Source organism: Patella vulgata, chromosome 8 (assembly GCF_932274485.2).
Source record: "Patella vulgata chromosome 8, xgPatVulg1.2, whole genome shotgun sequence".
In the NCBI taxonomy this organism is placed as follows: domain Eukaryota; kingdom Metazoa; phylum Mollusca; class Gastropoda; family Patellidae; genus Patella; species Patella vulgata.
In genome coordinates this window covers 51025851-51042573 of record NC_065886.2, presented here as the reverse complement: position 1 = coordinate 51042573, position 16723 = coordinate 51025851, and the positions used below count along the sequence as shown (strand labels likewise).

Sequence of the window (16723 nt, the reverse complement as noted above, 5' to 3'; positions counted from 1 at the left end):
TTTAAAGCTCCGTGGACATTATTATAATCGGGGTATATTTTACTCGTTTTACAGTATCTTTTCAAAATTGTAAATTGGTTGTGAGTACACTAATTTTACCATGTGTATTTCCATTTCTGTTACTAAATGCCATTGCAACAAGTTGTCAAAATATTGTAGAGCATCTTACCACCTACACTGTCCTACAGTAAGAATAATCTGGCTTCGTTGTATCATAAGGTATGTGGTTTCGATTTCCCTGTTGTACATGACAAGGAGTAGGGTCGCCTGTCCAACCTCGCGGCTTTTCTCCCGGTCCTCCGGTTTCGTAACACTGCTAAAGACCCCTACGTGCAAGCGAATTCTTAAAATAAAATTGAACCATATGTTTGTCTTGAAATGACCCAGTTTGTGTCGAGTGGACGTTAATCCCCATTTCTGTCACTCTCTCTCTGTCTCTTTGGATTCCATTACATTAAAAAGGTGTCTTTCAAATGGTTTTATGGAAAATTATAGGGGGAGCTGGCTTGTTTTGACCATATCCCGTTTCCATTTTCTGCATAGGATACGGAATGTTGATAAATTTATAATAATTCAGCACGTAAACACTGTGCGGAATCGACCCACTTTGGGACTTGCATTCCTTTTAGAGATTCAACATGCAGAGCATTGCAGTTTGATGGGGATTAAAAATCACTTAAAGAGACGACCGGAGATTATAATTTGTGGAGACATTAACAAACCTAAAACTCTTTACCGAATGTTATTTCATTTTAAATTAAAACAATTATTAATCCATCCAACCCATCCCTAATTTTATTTATTATATCAGCAATGGGATGGATTTGAGATCATTGCCTTTTGAAAGGATTTTAAAAGTTCTTGAAAGGCCGTACTTTTGATAGAATCTTGTTATAATAACTCCTATTATTACCTTTCACAAGTGTAAAATTGATTGGAACTATATTGAATTATAAGTTGAAGGTTTTCTTTCTATACTTATTGCTAAACAAATCATTAAAGAAACCTTTGTATGTTTAGTTTTCCTAATCTAATTCAATGCTTAATTATTTATCTTTTCATTATTTTTTATTTGGGAAATTAGGAGTATAATTGAACAGAAACCAGTACTCATTAATACCCAATTGTCTGATACTTTTTATTTAAAGTATTATATTTGACCAGCATAAATGCCAGACGAAAATATATCTATAAATTTATATTTTGCTACATTATATCCGTCTAATATCAATCAATATTTGTAACAATTTTTGTATAATTTCCCATGGTTAACTGTAATTAAAAATATTCTTGAAAGTTTTTTTTAAGTAGTATATTTACCGATGTCGGTAGATTTTCCCGTGGCATTCTAGAGGACCTGGTTTAAATTTAAATCATTGAAAATGTCATTGCACTCTGCACTTTTGTTGGGGGTGGGGGTGGGAGATGGATGGACGAATGGTTAGCACGTTCGCGCTGTATCATAAGGTCTGTCATTGAGTCAACTGGCGTGGTTTCGATTCCCCGGTTGTACGTGACAAGGAGTAGGGTCGCCTGTCCAACCTTGTGGGTTTTCCCTGGGTCCTCCGGTTTCCTCCGGTTTCCTCCGACTGCTAAAGTCCTCCTAGGCGCAAGCGAATTTTTGAAATAAAATTAAACCATATGTTAGTCCCGAAATGACCTAGTTTGTGTCGGGTGGACGTTAAACCTTCTCTCTCTATACCTCAAGTGGCGTGCCTCCGGGATCGGTGCTCGGACCATCGCTCTCTACCGCTTATACATACCACTCCTCTAGGGCGTATTTTGAAGTCATTCAATTTGAATTATCATATCTATGCTGATGACGATGACATTTCAATTAAACCCGAAAATGAAAATGAATCTCTTCGAGTGTCTAAACTTGAATCGTGCATGGATGCTATTAAGTGCTGGATAAAAAAAAGATGAAAAATAACTTCTTAAAGCTCAATAATGATAAAACAGAGTTCGTGCAAATTGGTTCTAATCATCATTTATCCAAAATATCTGTAAGTAATATCTCAATTGGTAATTTTGATGTTAACTCGGTTAATAGTGTTCTAAATCTTGGTGTAATTTTGGATAAGAATATGAACATGAATGCTAACATCTCCTCAATCTGTAAAGCTTCCAACTTCACAAAATTAGACGAATCCGCAATTTCCTCGACATTGACTCTACAAAACTCCTAATTAACTCCTTGGTGACCTCACGTCTCGACTATTGCAACTTGTTACTCTACAACTTACCAGCATGTCAAATTAATAGACTACACAAGATTAAAAATAAAGCTGCCAGAATTGTTACAAAAACTAAATTATACGCCAATTATACCAGAATCGTTTTTAAAATTCTCACGCTGACTTTCTGTGCTTTGTCATGTGATGACTCTGTATATTAAGAATTAATTCAATCCTACCACCCTACCAGAAATCTTCGTTCCCAAACTAAGCACCTTATTAAATCAGTAACTGCAAACTCTTCTTTCGGTATACGCTCCTTTGCTTTTATGACAGCAGAGCTGTGGAATTCTAATGATGTCCCTATAAAATTCAAGAACTGTGCATCAATTAGCAGTTTTAAAGGGAATCTTAAACCCCATCTTTATAGAAACGTTTTATTTTAATTGACAAAACTCATGCATAGCAGAAGAGAGCACTTCATTATAGACCAACATTTTTAAAAAGCTTTTATAAACTGCTCATTAAATTTTTTTCGTAAACACGTCACTGTAGTTATGCTTAATTATTTAATAATATTGATCACAAAGTTTCATATTAATACTCAAGTGGATATTTCAATTTTTTAGGAATGTTTATTTAGATTCAAAGGATGAACAAACGAAGAATTGGTTTCTTGAATCTTGCGCCAAAGATAATAATGTATTGACAAAGTACTCAACAATGGTGACATCTTAAACTTATTATAGTAATTTGGGGTTATTTATTGATTGCCTATGTATAGACAGTGGCCGGTTTGTGATTCCGTCATTTTTGATTTGATAAGCACTACATATTCTTCCTTGATAGTTAGCGAGGTTGGATGGCCGAATGGTTAGCGCGTGTGAGTTCTATCATAAGGTCTGTCATTGAGTCCACGGGCGTGGCTTTGAGTCCTCGGTTGTACGTGACAAGGCGTACGGCCGCCTGTCCAACCTCGTGGCTTTTCCCCGGGTCCTCCGGTTTCCTCCCACTGCTAAAGACCCCTACGCGCAAGCGAATTATTGAAATAAAATTGAACCATATGTTAGTCCCGAAATGACCTAGTTTTGTGTCTGTCGAGTGGAAGTTAATCTCTCTCTCTCGCGCTCTCTCTCTCTCTCGCTCTCTCTCTCTCTCACACACCCATACAAACACACACACACACACACACACACACTGGAATTCATGTAAAGCACAGAAGCCAATAGGTATTTTAATGGATAATATGCTTTGCAAACACGCACATCATCTCATTTTAATACTAAACAGTAGTCATGGGGACGTCTGGTGTCGCGCGGGAGTTGTAATTAAATCTAATGACATTATAAGAGGATTGTCATTGATGAAACTTCGGCACTTTCACTTATGTTTATTTTGATAATGCATTAATATTAACATTTCCATGCTTTTTATATATAAACATTGTGATTTTATATATTTCTACGGGTTATTATTGTTACCTTTTCGCAGTGCCTTTAGTCGATATATGGAATATCTGGTGTAGTGTTAGTTAGAACAGATAAAGCGTTACCTATCTGTACCAGGTGGAGATGATGATTAGGGTCAATGTTTAAGGAAAGACGAAAGTTAAAGCCGATATTTAAACAGAAGAAAGTATTGAAAAGTAAGTTTAATTTAATAATCCTGTGCTTGTCCGTCAATTCGTCTGTCAGTGCAAACATCCATGGTTAAGGTTGGGATTAGCGCTAGCCCTGTTTACATCTCGTGACCTATGACGAAAAATTGAGCCGGTCTTATCATTTAGCACTAAGTTCCACATGTGCACATATTGAAGACTTACTTCCGGTCAGGGGAAAGGCAGGTTATTTTACATGTGGACTATGTGCCTTTAGTGAGCCATAAAATTTAGCTGACGTTGGCGAACCACGCTCGCAAAAGTGTCTATGGATAAACTTAAGCGACTATCTCACCGCCTGCTATTTAGAGGCCATTCAGAGCCAAGAAAAAAGTTTATCGGATTTTTCCGACGTGGTTTTCCCTTGTCATTGGTGCAGAACAGAGGGCCTGACACGGAGAGCTGTATAGTCGTTCGGGTGGGACGAAAACCCGAGGTCCCGTGTATACATTGGCATGCACGTAAAAGATCCCTTGGCAGTTTGAACTCAATATAAGAGTAGGCCATAGTGCCGCTGTCCGGGCAAAATTTCCCTCATAACATAGGACACTGCATGGCTTATGCCCGTCTTTATTAGCCAAGTCGGAGCAGAAAAGTAGGACGTTAAACCCCATTTCATTTCATTTTTTTAACTGTTCGCGAAATTACAATAACAAATTTAAAAACTGGATATGAATCACTTTATATGCACGTACATGTCAAATGTATGTGTGCTTTTAGATCCATTTTCGTCTAATTTAAAGCTACAATTTCATATTTTTAAGTTATATTTTTAAAATTTATTAAAATAAAGCCTTAAAATAGATGGTATCCATAAACCGTCCTACCTTGTTAAAGAATAATCCTATTAATCCTATAATTCACTATTGCCAGCTGAGAAATTGGCAAAAATATCATTTTCAACTTCAAATTCCAACGTTTGAAGGTAGCTAATGCATGGAGGCAATAGGCAAACAAGGGAGGTAATTGTGTTATTATTTCCTGTGTCAATGATTTTTAAGTGTGGGAAATAATGCCCATGGTCGTATAATAGTGAGTTGATAACCTATTGAGTAAAAGACATAGAAATAATTATGTTTTGACTTTCTTAGAAAATGTGAAATTATCGCTTTAAGGTCGCAAAGAATTGAGCTACTCGCCCCTTAAAATGATTGCTTGAAATGTCAGGTTGTAATACTAACAGATTTGCTAGATAAGGTGTTTGGTTCAATTGTGATCAAGAAAGGAATACGACAAATGGATCTGTAATTAAAAAGTGAGGTTTTCAAAGTAAGTATCTTCTAATATAATAAAACCGAGTTAACCATGAGAAATCAATTTTATTTTCTGCAGAGATCACGTGGATACACCCAGAGATCACGTGTAATTAAAAAGTGAGGTTTTCAAAGTAAGTATCTTCTAATATAATAAAACCGAGTTAACCATGAGAAATCAATTTTATTTTCCGCAGAGATCACGTGGATACACCCAGAGATCACGTGGACACACCCAGTGATCACGTGGATACACCCAGTGATCACGTGGATACACCCAGAGATTACGTGGATACAACCACTATCCATGTAATAAAACTGCTGTACCGAATCCTTCTCTAGTCAAAATATTTTATAAAAATAATGTCGGGAAAATGTATTCAGTACAATAGAATTCTGTCTTTCGGTATAGCAAATTTCCGAATCTCGCGGCCATTAAAACCACTAATCCTGACCCTGAGGTCAAGAAGAATTTTGAGACTTAAGTTAGGAATTTACTCAACTTTCAATCATTGTTTATGAGCAATATCTTTGATCCAGAAACACAAAACTTTAGCACATAGTTTTTTATTGATGTATTTGATAGCTTAAAACAACAACAAATGTTTTATAAAGGAAAGGTCTATAGGCCCATTTTAGTCCAAATGAGACGACCAATTTAAAGTAAATTCTTAAGTCTGAGAATTCTTTGTGAACTCGGGCCTGGTAGAATATATTTTTTTTTAGTTGTTGAACATCAAATGCTCAAATAAACAGCTCTCTGAACAAGGTTGTTTTTACATAAACGCGTCAGCTGAGACGATATGTTGAAAAACGCATGCCTTTTTGTATGTTCGGCTGTACATAATATATTTTATGTCGTAACTCTCCGCCAATAAAAAAAGCCATTACGTCATTTAGTCCTTCTGCTCAAAGCCCTGTATATCTATATACGGCTTTGCTTCTGCTTAAAGCCCTGTATAGGGAAAGTTACGACAACTCATTTACAGGCACCATTGTGGGTCCCAACTATGACGCCATAAAAACTATGACGTCATGGCGTCATATAGCTTTACTTAACAAAACGTTTTATTTTTTTCTTGAGGTAACGTTTTACGGGCTACAATTTATCCTAAACAAATTCCAAAAGAAACCAATGCTGTCTGGTTCAATGATAAATATGTCAGACAAAATCACACGCAAAATCGGCCAAGGAAAAAAAATATGGCGGTCTTCAGGAATTTTTGGAGAGCGATATCTCGTAATCAGTGTCTTTCAGTAGTGGGAGGATAAATAATTTCTTTTTAAATCCCTTAAACACAGAGTGGTTATGCAAGCGAAATGTGCCGAAAATTCAAATTTGACAAACATCAATAATGAAAAAAAATGCATTTTTCATTTGGTGGCGAGCATTTCTTTCAAAATGGCTGCCAAATTTGATGATATAATACCATTAAAAAATCCCCCAAAAACATAAATTTCGTAATAAAAGAGCAGCGACAATCTCTTAATTAAAATATGACTTTTGCTATGTCTTTTATATGCTTTTCGACGTCTGAATTTAAAGATGTCGCCAGATTCAATACTGATTTGAATCCATGATGACAAAAATGAAAAATGGCCGGCAAAATTTAATCCAAAATTGCGGAATTTTGTAATATGTCTTATATATGTGTTTTGGGGTTGTTGGGTTAAACTCTGATCTCAAAAATAAATTTCTAGAATTCTTGATGGGTATGACGATATGTCGTATGGGTTTGGTGGTTGTTGGATTCTTTTTTTAAAATGCTGATGGTCAAGATGATGTAAATGCGAAACGACAATTAAAATGGAAACCAACATGGCGATGCCTGTCCTTGTGCATTTTGCTTGTAATATGGTTTTTAGGGTTACTGAATTCATTATTGGGTTCAAAACTTAATTTCAGATAGGATTGTCACACATCTTTTATAAAAGCAAGGAGGGAAACCAGAACCCAAGTTCAGGACCCTTTATCCCCTAGTGTCTCTTGCTTGTGAAAAACTGCATTACTGTTGCAATCACAAGAGCCTGTCGTGAAATGAATAACAGACAGAAATGAACCCGTGGTAACTATCGGCCTTGATGCTACCAGGACGGACCGTGGATAGAGTCTCTAAACCATGATGTACCCTGTAGTTCGATGTACCCTGTAGTTCAGACAGAGTCTCTAAACCATGATCTACTCTGTAGTCTCTAAAACATGATGTACCCGATAGTTCAGATGGTCTCTAAACCATGTTCACACTGCTGAACCATAGTCTTGTAAATAGGAGGTCGATCGTCAAATGAATATGAATTTTACGATATGTTAGTTCAGAAATGACAGTTTCTCTAAAATGAATATATTGTTAACGCGCTTTAAATATCTGGATGCAATAGACTTGGTTTAGAAAATTCTAGGTACACACTGTTAAACACCCATAGATATTTAATGATATTTCGGTTGAACCATATACAATATCTTATTTCATATAGTCTTATGTATTTGTCAACATCACGGTGAACTTGCTCTATTATTCCATTTAGCCTATTCAGATTTGTTTGGATGCAGCTGTTTTTTAAAAGCGTATGCAAGTTGGCTGCCCCCGACAGGAATGTGGATAGATATGTCATAGAATTCCACGAAAAGGAGTCTATAGGTGATATATACTCAGCCAAATTAAAAACTTGACACTCGGGACTAGATTTTTAATATTTGGTTTAAGGCAACTATTTTAGTGTTATGTTGTGCACAGACGACCTTGACATCAACAGAAAGCAAGAATACGTCTCGCCGAAAGTCCTTGACATTGATAACGTTCGTGATGTCACAGTACCCCCCAAAATGAAATTCACAGACTTGGAGAACAATCGGAATAAAGTGTTTAGTAACGGGTGTGGCCTCCTCTAGCGTCTCGTACTGCCACACAACGTCTTCTCATGGATCTCAGAACATTAGTAAACACTACCCGAGGAAGACGTCGCCACTGCTCAGCAAGAGCATGTTGAAGGTCCTGCAACGTCAGTGGTGGATTCACTTGCTGACGAACACGTTGACCCAGTTCGTCCCAGATGTGTTCAATAGGATTAAGGTCGGGGCTAAGCGACGGCCAATCCAGGACTTAGATACCGGCATTTCTTAAAAAAATTCTAGGTAGCAATTGTTGTATGGGGTCGAGCATTGTCTTGTTGAAACGTTAGTCCAGGTCCATGTCTCTGCATAAACGGAAGAAGAACAGGTTGCAAAATCTGATCCCTGTACTGGACAGCGTTTAAGTTCCCTTGGACAACAACAAGAGGAGAACGTCCATGTGCACAAAAAGAACCCCAAACCATGACGCTGCAGCCACCAAATCGGTCAACCTCTCTGACGCATACTTTAGCGTAACGTTCACCTCGTCTGCGGTACACTCGGGCCCTGCCATCGAGATTCGTCACTAAAGACAACCGAATTCCACTGTCTTTGAGTAAATCTTATGTGTCTTGTGGCCCACACAAGTCGGTTACGGCGATGAAGAGGTGTCAATATTGGTCCATTATAGGGCCTACGAGCTCGAAGACCAGCAGCCTGCAAGCGATTTCGAACAGTTTGTGCAGTTACCCTTCCACCAAACATCTCTCTACTTGTGGAGGTTGCAGTGACAAATCTGTTTCTAAGATGACGTAATCGTATTGCTTGACCTTCCTGGAGTGACGTCACACGTGGCGCTCCTGCCCTTTGGCGGCCGGCAATAGTTCCAGTTTGAAGCACTCTCATTCTAAGATTAATTATTGTCTGGCGTGAACAATTAAAGGCTCTTGCAACAGTGACCACAGACTGACCAGCATAGAGCCTACCTATAGCACGTAGACGTTCTACATTTGAAAGGCGCGGCATTTTCTAACAAAGATGAAAATAACAATTTTAATTTGTTTTTCCAGTTCAAGTTACGTGTGCGTGTTCAGTTTAAGCAAACTTGCATCGATTGACCTCACGAGTTTGTGTTTGCACGTGTTTTTCAGGTTTTTCATCTTTATATGTTCAAAAGTCACGTGATCCACGTGACTTTACAATTTTATGAAATTAAAGGCTTCTTACTACTTATTATCGTTAGAAACACTTTAAAATTTATTTGACTTACCAGAAAAAAATTCTTTTTGAAATTCATCAGTGTCAAGTTTTTAATTTGGCTAAGTATATATACAACATAGATAATTCATATTTACATTCAAGTTAAAAGAACTGAATCTATTCATTTTAAGTCTTGTGTCGAGCTGAATAAAATATATCAATTATTGACAGTAAAACATTTATTGGTGGTTAACAGTGTGTACCTACAATTTTCTATACACCAATTCTCTTGAGCGCTTTAACTATATATTCTAATAATATAGTGTGCGCATCAAAGTTGGGGCATTCGTGGTCTTTTAAAAGGGTATCGACACCCAAGTCCCAACACATTTAAGGGTTAAATAGAAGATAATTTACACAAAATCTGCTCCTTTTTCATAATGACTGAATGGATTTTTCTGAAATGTGGTAAGATCGACCCCCCCCCCCCCACCCAAGATGATAAAGATAAGAGTTTGTCCGAGAGGAATTGGAGGATTTTATGATAACTAGTTTTGGTATGGATGTTGGTTATCGAATGTCATACTATTAGTAAAACAACATCTTGAAAGCAAACTTTCGACTCCCTCAAACCCCTTTACAGGTTTAATAAAAATTTAATAGGTGTGTTGATATACGGATGCTTCCCCGGGATTATTCAACTGGGCAGGAAATAGACCAGAGGCTAACTATCAATCCTACATTATGCTGCAGAATCCACATTTGCCTCTTAGGCTTGGCTGGAAATTATATATTACACAACCGATGCCCTGCCTCTTAGGCTTGGCTGGAAATTATATATTACACGACCGATGCCCTATGTATAAGTTTTTAAACAATTTCGATAACTCCCAAAATAACATTACTTCTCAATCTGAGTGCGTAAGTCCGATAGATGACTCAAAATACTCAGACTCTTGACACACATTTTCTGAGATTAACGACTGCCTAATACATTATATTATGTATAATAGCTGAATTACATGCAGAATATGGGGGGTTGGATGGCCGAATGGTTAGCACGCGCGCGCTGTATCATATGGTCTGTCATTGAGTCAACTGGCAGGGGTTTAGATTCCCCAGTTGTACGTGACAAGGAGTAGGGTTGCCTGTCCAACCTCGAGGGTTTCCCCCGGGTCCTCCGGTTTCCTCCCACTGCTAAAGACCCCTACACGCAAGCGAATTATTGAAATAAAATTGAACCATGTGTTAGTCCCGAAATGACCTAGTTTGTGTCGAGTGGACGTTAAACCCCATTTCTCTCTCTCTCTCTCTTGACTCAAAATACTCATGGCCGAATGGTTAGCACACCTAGTTTGTGTCGAGTGGACGTTAAACCCTCTCTCTCTCTCTCTCTCTCTCTCTCTCTCTCTCGTGTTAATGAAGAAACGCGAGTGATTATCTTGTCTGGTGTTTTGTTAGGCAGTCTTCTTATATGAATCCTTGTCCTTTATATTTTTATACTTTTTAAATGCTTACATTTTTAAATGCTTACTCCCAGTTTTTAGTATATTGTGTTTGATAACGACAAGAGGATACCTGTAGAAACATTGCACTATTGAAGTTGCTTGTGATTGTTATCCATAAAGTTGTGTTTGTGTTATTCCTATCACTAAATGAACAATATAATTAAATTTACAGTTAGCAGGGGGAGCCACGGTGACTCAGTGAGTAATGGTTATTCCTAGTATTTTGTATCATATAATCGTTTACCTTGTGCTTGATAATGATAAGAGGATACTTATTGAAAGGTTGCACTATTAAAGTTGGTAGTGATTGTTATTCATAAAGTGGTGTTTGTCTTATTTTATTCTTATATTATTGTATAAATATTTGTGTCTACTTTCTTGCTTACAGATGATTAAAATGATGGCATGGCTTGGACGTTGTTTATTAATAATTCAGTTTCTTCATTCAAACGGTAAGTGCATCCCACATAAAACAAGTGGGTGTGAGAGACCATTATCTCTCATAGATTTTGAGAATTTGATTTTCTAAGACCTGATATGGGTGAAAAATTGAGTACGGAAAAAAGCAAGTTAAAAGTTAAAAATTTGATTTACCTATATAAATGACTAAATATTTAACACTATATAATATAAAGGCTGGACACGACTTGAAAAATCAACAAATTTTAACTATTTTGGGCAATTTTAGCCGATATCATAATTTGACAGATCAATCTATACAGAGTGTTTTATAAGGTAGTGTCCTGCCTTAAAAGTTGAGTTGTACCGGGATCCCAACCAGGAAGGGAAGGGACGTAAACTGTACTCTCCATGATAAAACAAATGCGCCAAATGCGACGTAAACTGTACTCTCCATGATAAAACAAATGCGACAAATGCGACAAACACTTATCTATAGGGCCTAGGTAAAGGACATGAAATGAGGTTTAACGTCCTATTTTCTGCACCAACGAGGACGAACACACGCCGAGCAGTGTGTTATGAAAGAAATAAGCAGAGAAATTATTAAATAGACCCTAAATCATGTTCACATATCCTGACAGGAAATGTTATTGAAACCCTCTTCTTTGACCCTTATAAAAGCGGGGAAGGAAAGAGAATGGCCCTAAATAATAAGAAGTACATAATGGGGGTCAGGATACAGTTGACATGAAGGCTGACTGTACGGTACAAGAGGAAGACTAAAATTATTATCCGCCATAAAATGCAACTAGTCCGGTTGCCAAACTCCCTTTTATGCCTTGACGTGGAAATATAGTTCCACCTAATGGCTTTTTTACAAAGAGTCAAGGTAGAATGACAAACACTCGACACAATGACCAAGCCGTTTTAGGTTCAAATTTCTTTGAATAATTACCAATCATCGCTTTGAATCGTTTCTGTGGGCCGTGATATTACACTCAAGTATGGTATAATATTCTAGAACACAATGTACCACTTATTTGTGGGTTTGGTGTATTGCTATGAAACTATTGCGTGTGTGTATGTTAAGTTTGCCCTTGAATAATTAAATGAAGAAAATAATATAACTTTATTTCAGCCTATGATACCAACCAAGGGAAGGAGTTTTACCTGACTTTATTAGAGCACATAAAGGGCTATTCATCTGCTGTACTATGCATACTGACGGATCATCCTGCAGGAGCTACTGTTAAAATCAGTGTACCATCTAGATCTGACTTGCAGACTGCTGTTGATGTTACTGTTGCTTCTGGTGTTAGCGTCAAAGTGTCTTTGAGCAAAAATTTGTTACTTTATGGAAATGTTGTTTCTGATATGGGTATACTAGTTCAAAGCGATCAGCTGATTTCTGTGCAAGTTTTTAGTCAAAGTTCTGCGACCGTACTGCCCAATTCCGCGGGAGGTTACCTTGCGTTTCCTCTTCTTGCTCTTGGAACAGAGTATGTGGTTGTCACCTACTGTGAAACGTACAGTTGTATTTTCGGTGTTGTTTCAACAACCAACGGAACTAAACTCGCCATCAATCTACGGCTTGCAAGCGGAACTGTCACTTTTGAAGGCACCACTTACGCTAATGGCGACACCATCTCTGTTGAAATGAACCAATACCAGACATTACAGTTGGGCTCAACCAATGATTTAACGGGCACGAAAATATCTTCAAGTAACGTTGTGTCGGTTTTTGTGGGTGCTGATAGTACAAGGGTGTTAAGTCCTACTGTAGGTGAAGACTATGTGATAGAACAACTCCCACCTGTGTTTGCTTTGGGAACAGACCATTTTCTTTTACCAATGCCTCTGCGCGAAGTTGGCGATCTTGTCCGCATTGTTGCTACTGTTGATAATACTGAAATTACAACAGAGGGTGATAGGTATTTATTGTCAACATCTGGTGATTATCAAGATATCATCGTACCATCAGATGAGATGCATTACTTAAACTCTTCAGAGCCTATCTTAGTAGCTCAATATTGCAAAGGTTATAAAAACAGTGATACACAGTACAGTGATCCTAACCTTTTAATTGTCGCACCAGTTCGGCAATGGCGAAACATCTATATATTTACTACAACAGCACTGGTAGCAACTAATAATGTTTATTATCTGGTACTTGTAGCAGCTGAAGCGTGTATTGTGGACCTTAAAATGGACAATTCATCTGTGACCACCGCATGGTTACCAGTGTCAAACACAGGATTCTCTTCGACCGAATTTGTTGTAACTAGCGGTTATCACATCGTTAATCATAACACAGACTGTGGACAAATCTGGGGTTATATTTATGGTACGGCCTACAAACAGTCATGGGCATTGCCTATTGGCTGGGGTTTCCGAGAACTCGTTACGGTAGGTTATTATGTATTTTGGAAAAGCATTCTCTACTTGTGTTATCAAGAATTTTTTAGCACGTGCGGGTTATATAATAAGGTCTGTCATTGAGTCAACTGGCGTGATTTGGATTCCCCGGTTGTCCAACCCAAGTGGGTTTTCTCCGTGTCCCCCGGTTTCCTCCCACTACCCCACTAAAGAACTCTACGCGCAACCGAAGTATAGAAAAAAAATTGAACCATGTGTTATTCCCGAAGTGACCTAGTTTGAGTCACGTGGGCGTTAAACCCTATATTTGACTCTTGGCAAATTGCTGCATATACGTTTCCCATATGCGTTCATTGCAATTGACCCGCATTTGTATATTCTGGTTTCAAAATACCTAAAATGTCGTAGGCGGGAAGATCACACCTTTAGATATATATATATTCACGATGTCGGGTGTTTAAAGTTGTTTTCCGACTTCCTCTTCTTTCTAGAAATTTGGTACAAAAATGTGTTTTTAGCTTTTTGAAAACTTTAACTTTTTTTATTGTTTCTTTCAGGCAAGTTCATATTCTCAAATATATACAAGTTCCACTGAATCTGTTTATACTTCGGGTTCGGTTATGACCATAACTGACTCAATCATTGCTGATACGGTTATGTCTGTAACAGACTCAATAATATCGACGGAGGACTCAGAATTGTCTACAGCCTATACCACATTGTACCAGACAGCCACAGAAACTTCAATCGTTACAAGTAGTTCCACTGAATTGGTTTATACTGCTTATTCGGTAACGTCTGTAACGGACTCCATAATATCGACGGCTGACTCAGTAATGTCTTACACTGACGCCACAATATCTAATTCGAACCCAGATGTGTCTTGGACAACTACAACTGAGAGTTTTGAAACCTCAATCATCGCAAGCAGTTTTACTGTAGCGAGAGGAACATCGCAGAGTTCATCAACGGAGACTATGTCACTATCAAATACAGAGGATTCAACCGCGACTATCTATACACTTAAGACAAGCAAAGTGTCTCTGCCGCCAGTTGTATTATCTGAAGTAACGACAACACTTAACGGTGTTGTGAATGTGTCATCAAATAATCTGGATGTTACGCCAGTAGCTACAACAGTAAACCATAACAAACTTTGCAAATGTCAGTGTCAAAGCGATAATTCTGCCGAAGCAGGTGTTGCTGAAAGGATACTCAATATCCAATCATATCTGCTTGTTGATAAGAGAACTGTATCTGCAGCAATTCGCAAAAAAATAAGTATCCCTGACAATCGACCTTCTGCCATGGCCATCGGCCATGTTGGAATTATCACCTTGGTGGTTGTATTTTCATTAGCAATTGTACCCGACATATTCCGCGTTTTACATTTCATGAAAAACATTAATAGAAAAAATGACATATAGATAGTATATTTCCAGTGTGACTTCGCTCTATGGAAATGGGAAATATCAAAAATATTTTTCGTGCCGTGCCTGTCGTTGATATATTGGCTGTTTTACAGAAAACCAACAGGCGCTCTTTTTGTTTGAAAAAACTACTATGTAAAGAAAAATGGGGACGTACTAAACATTAGACTGACACATATGCCGACCGTGCTACAGTGGAAAATATTTCAAAAATAACATCAAACTATGACTAAGTATATGTCTACGAAGGTCACGTGGATAATTTTAGAAGTCATCGTAGACTCGATTGTCTACCTAAAGAAATTTAGTGAGTATTGCCAGTTGACGGAATCTAGAGTAGTGAACTTTGATCCCAATTATATAATTCCATTAATTCCAATCCGTTTCTCACTTTGGTGTTATTATATCAACTGAACGAGAATCGGTTTCAGACGAGTTATTTTGCCCCCGAGTTAGAAATTGGAATCAGACCAGTTATTTGACGAACATGGACGTAACAGACTTTAGACATATAGTTAGTCATAGCTTAATGTTATTTTTGAAATGTGTTCCACTTTACAGTCGCCTGTGGTCCGTGCGTATACTTTTCATGTCGTCTTTTATACGGGGGGGGGGGGGGTAGAATGGTTAGCGCGAGCGCGTTGTATCATAAGGTCTGTCATTGAGTCAGGTGACCCGGTTTTGATTCCCCGGCTGTACGTGACAAGGAGTATTGTCGCCTGTCCAACCTCATGGGTTTTCTCCGGGTCCTCCGGTTTCCTCCCTCTACTAAATGATCTCTACTCGCAAGCGAATTATTGAAATAAAATTGAACCATATGTTAGTCCAGAAATGACCTAGTTTGTGTCTCGAGTGGGCGTTAAACCTCTCTCTCTCTCTTTCTCTCTCTCTTTCTTTCTCTCTCTCTCCTTTCAAAAAATGTACAGGCATTTGATTTCACTCAAATGCGCATGTTTGTATTTTCCGTTGTTTAATGGTTTCGAGCAAGACATCTACTGAGTGGTCTCGTAGGCGTTTGTTATAAGTATAATCTTTTTCTTTTATAAATCAAATCTGCTGAGTGATTACTAAAACTACTTTTGAAGCGTATGTGACTTAAAATGTTTGAGATTTTGTTCTCAGATCTGTGTTTTCTTGATCTCGGCAATCTCTGGCGGATACGGGCTCCAGGGGAGGTAACCACATATTGAACCAGAGTGCACGTAGTTCGTCTATTTATAGCAATTCTCTCTCTCTCTCTCTTCTCCCCTTTTGCATGCCCATTTTTGTTGATTTTTTGGTCTAGAATGGACGAAGAGGGTTTGAATTAACATTTTCTGCCAGGTTTTGGTAAATATTCATGATTTTGAGGCGGAAGGATAACGGGGTTATCAGGTTGGCTACGGCAACTAGTAACATGTTTTTAGTATGCTTCTTCAAGTCTGTGTATCTCAAAATTTTGGTGGTCAACCTTATACAAATTTTAGTGCAAAGACATGACCATTTGTTCCTCTGTCTGTAGTGAAAAGCATTCAGCCCAACGAAAATCTGAGGAAAAGTTGGAGGTGGGCAAAGAGGCCAGAATTAACATTGACTCTGTGTTGAAGTCAATGGGGAAATTAATGGTGGTCTGCCTCCACAAACACTGTGACAACGATACATTCAGAAGTAGAACTTTTACAAATAAACACAATCGTGTTAACATATTGTCACTACACATACATCTTTAACGTAAGTGTTCATTTCGTTACCCGTAAGCCTTTTATCATTTTTGTTACTTCCCAGGAGGAAATCGTCATAATTTTCAGAATGATTGTATGGAATTCTTTTAGAAATTTGATATAACTCTTTTCCATACATGAAAGACACGATGGGAGTGGAGGGGGTTACATAATTATAATACGTGAAGAA

General features: G+C 37.9%; 1 protein-coding gene across 1 annotated transcript; it reads left to right on the top strand.

The window, feature by feature from the left end:
• Positions 1-12528: 12528 nt before the first annotated feature.
• On the top strand, positions 12529-14830 carry LOC126830383 (uncharacterized). The gene is made up of 3 exons (XM_050560767.1): positions 12529-12553; positions 12646-12770; positions 14573-14830. The coding sequence occupies exons 1-3, from the start codon at positions 12529-12531 to the stop codon at positions 14828-14830; spliced, it is 408 nt and encodes a 135-aa protein (XP_050416724.1).
• The last annotated feature ends 1893 nt before the right edge of the window (positions 14831-16723 follow it).

Excerpts from the sequence above, each read along its gene's own strand:
- LOC126830383 (XM_050560767.1), top strand. The coding sequence starts at position 12,529 with ATGTGGTTGTCACCTACTGTGAAAC. Across the intron at positions 12,554-12,645 it reads GTTGTCACCTACTGTGAAAC|GCACCACTTACGCTAATGGC; the intron begins GTACAGTTGTAT and ends TCACTTTTGAAG. Across the intron at positions 12,771-14,572 it reads GTAACGTTGTGTCGGTTTTT|TGTCAAAGCGATAATTCTGC; the intron begins GTGGGTGCTGAT and ends TGCAAATGTCAG.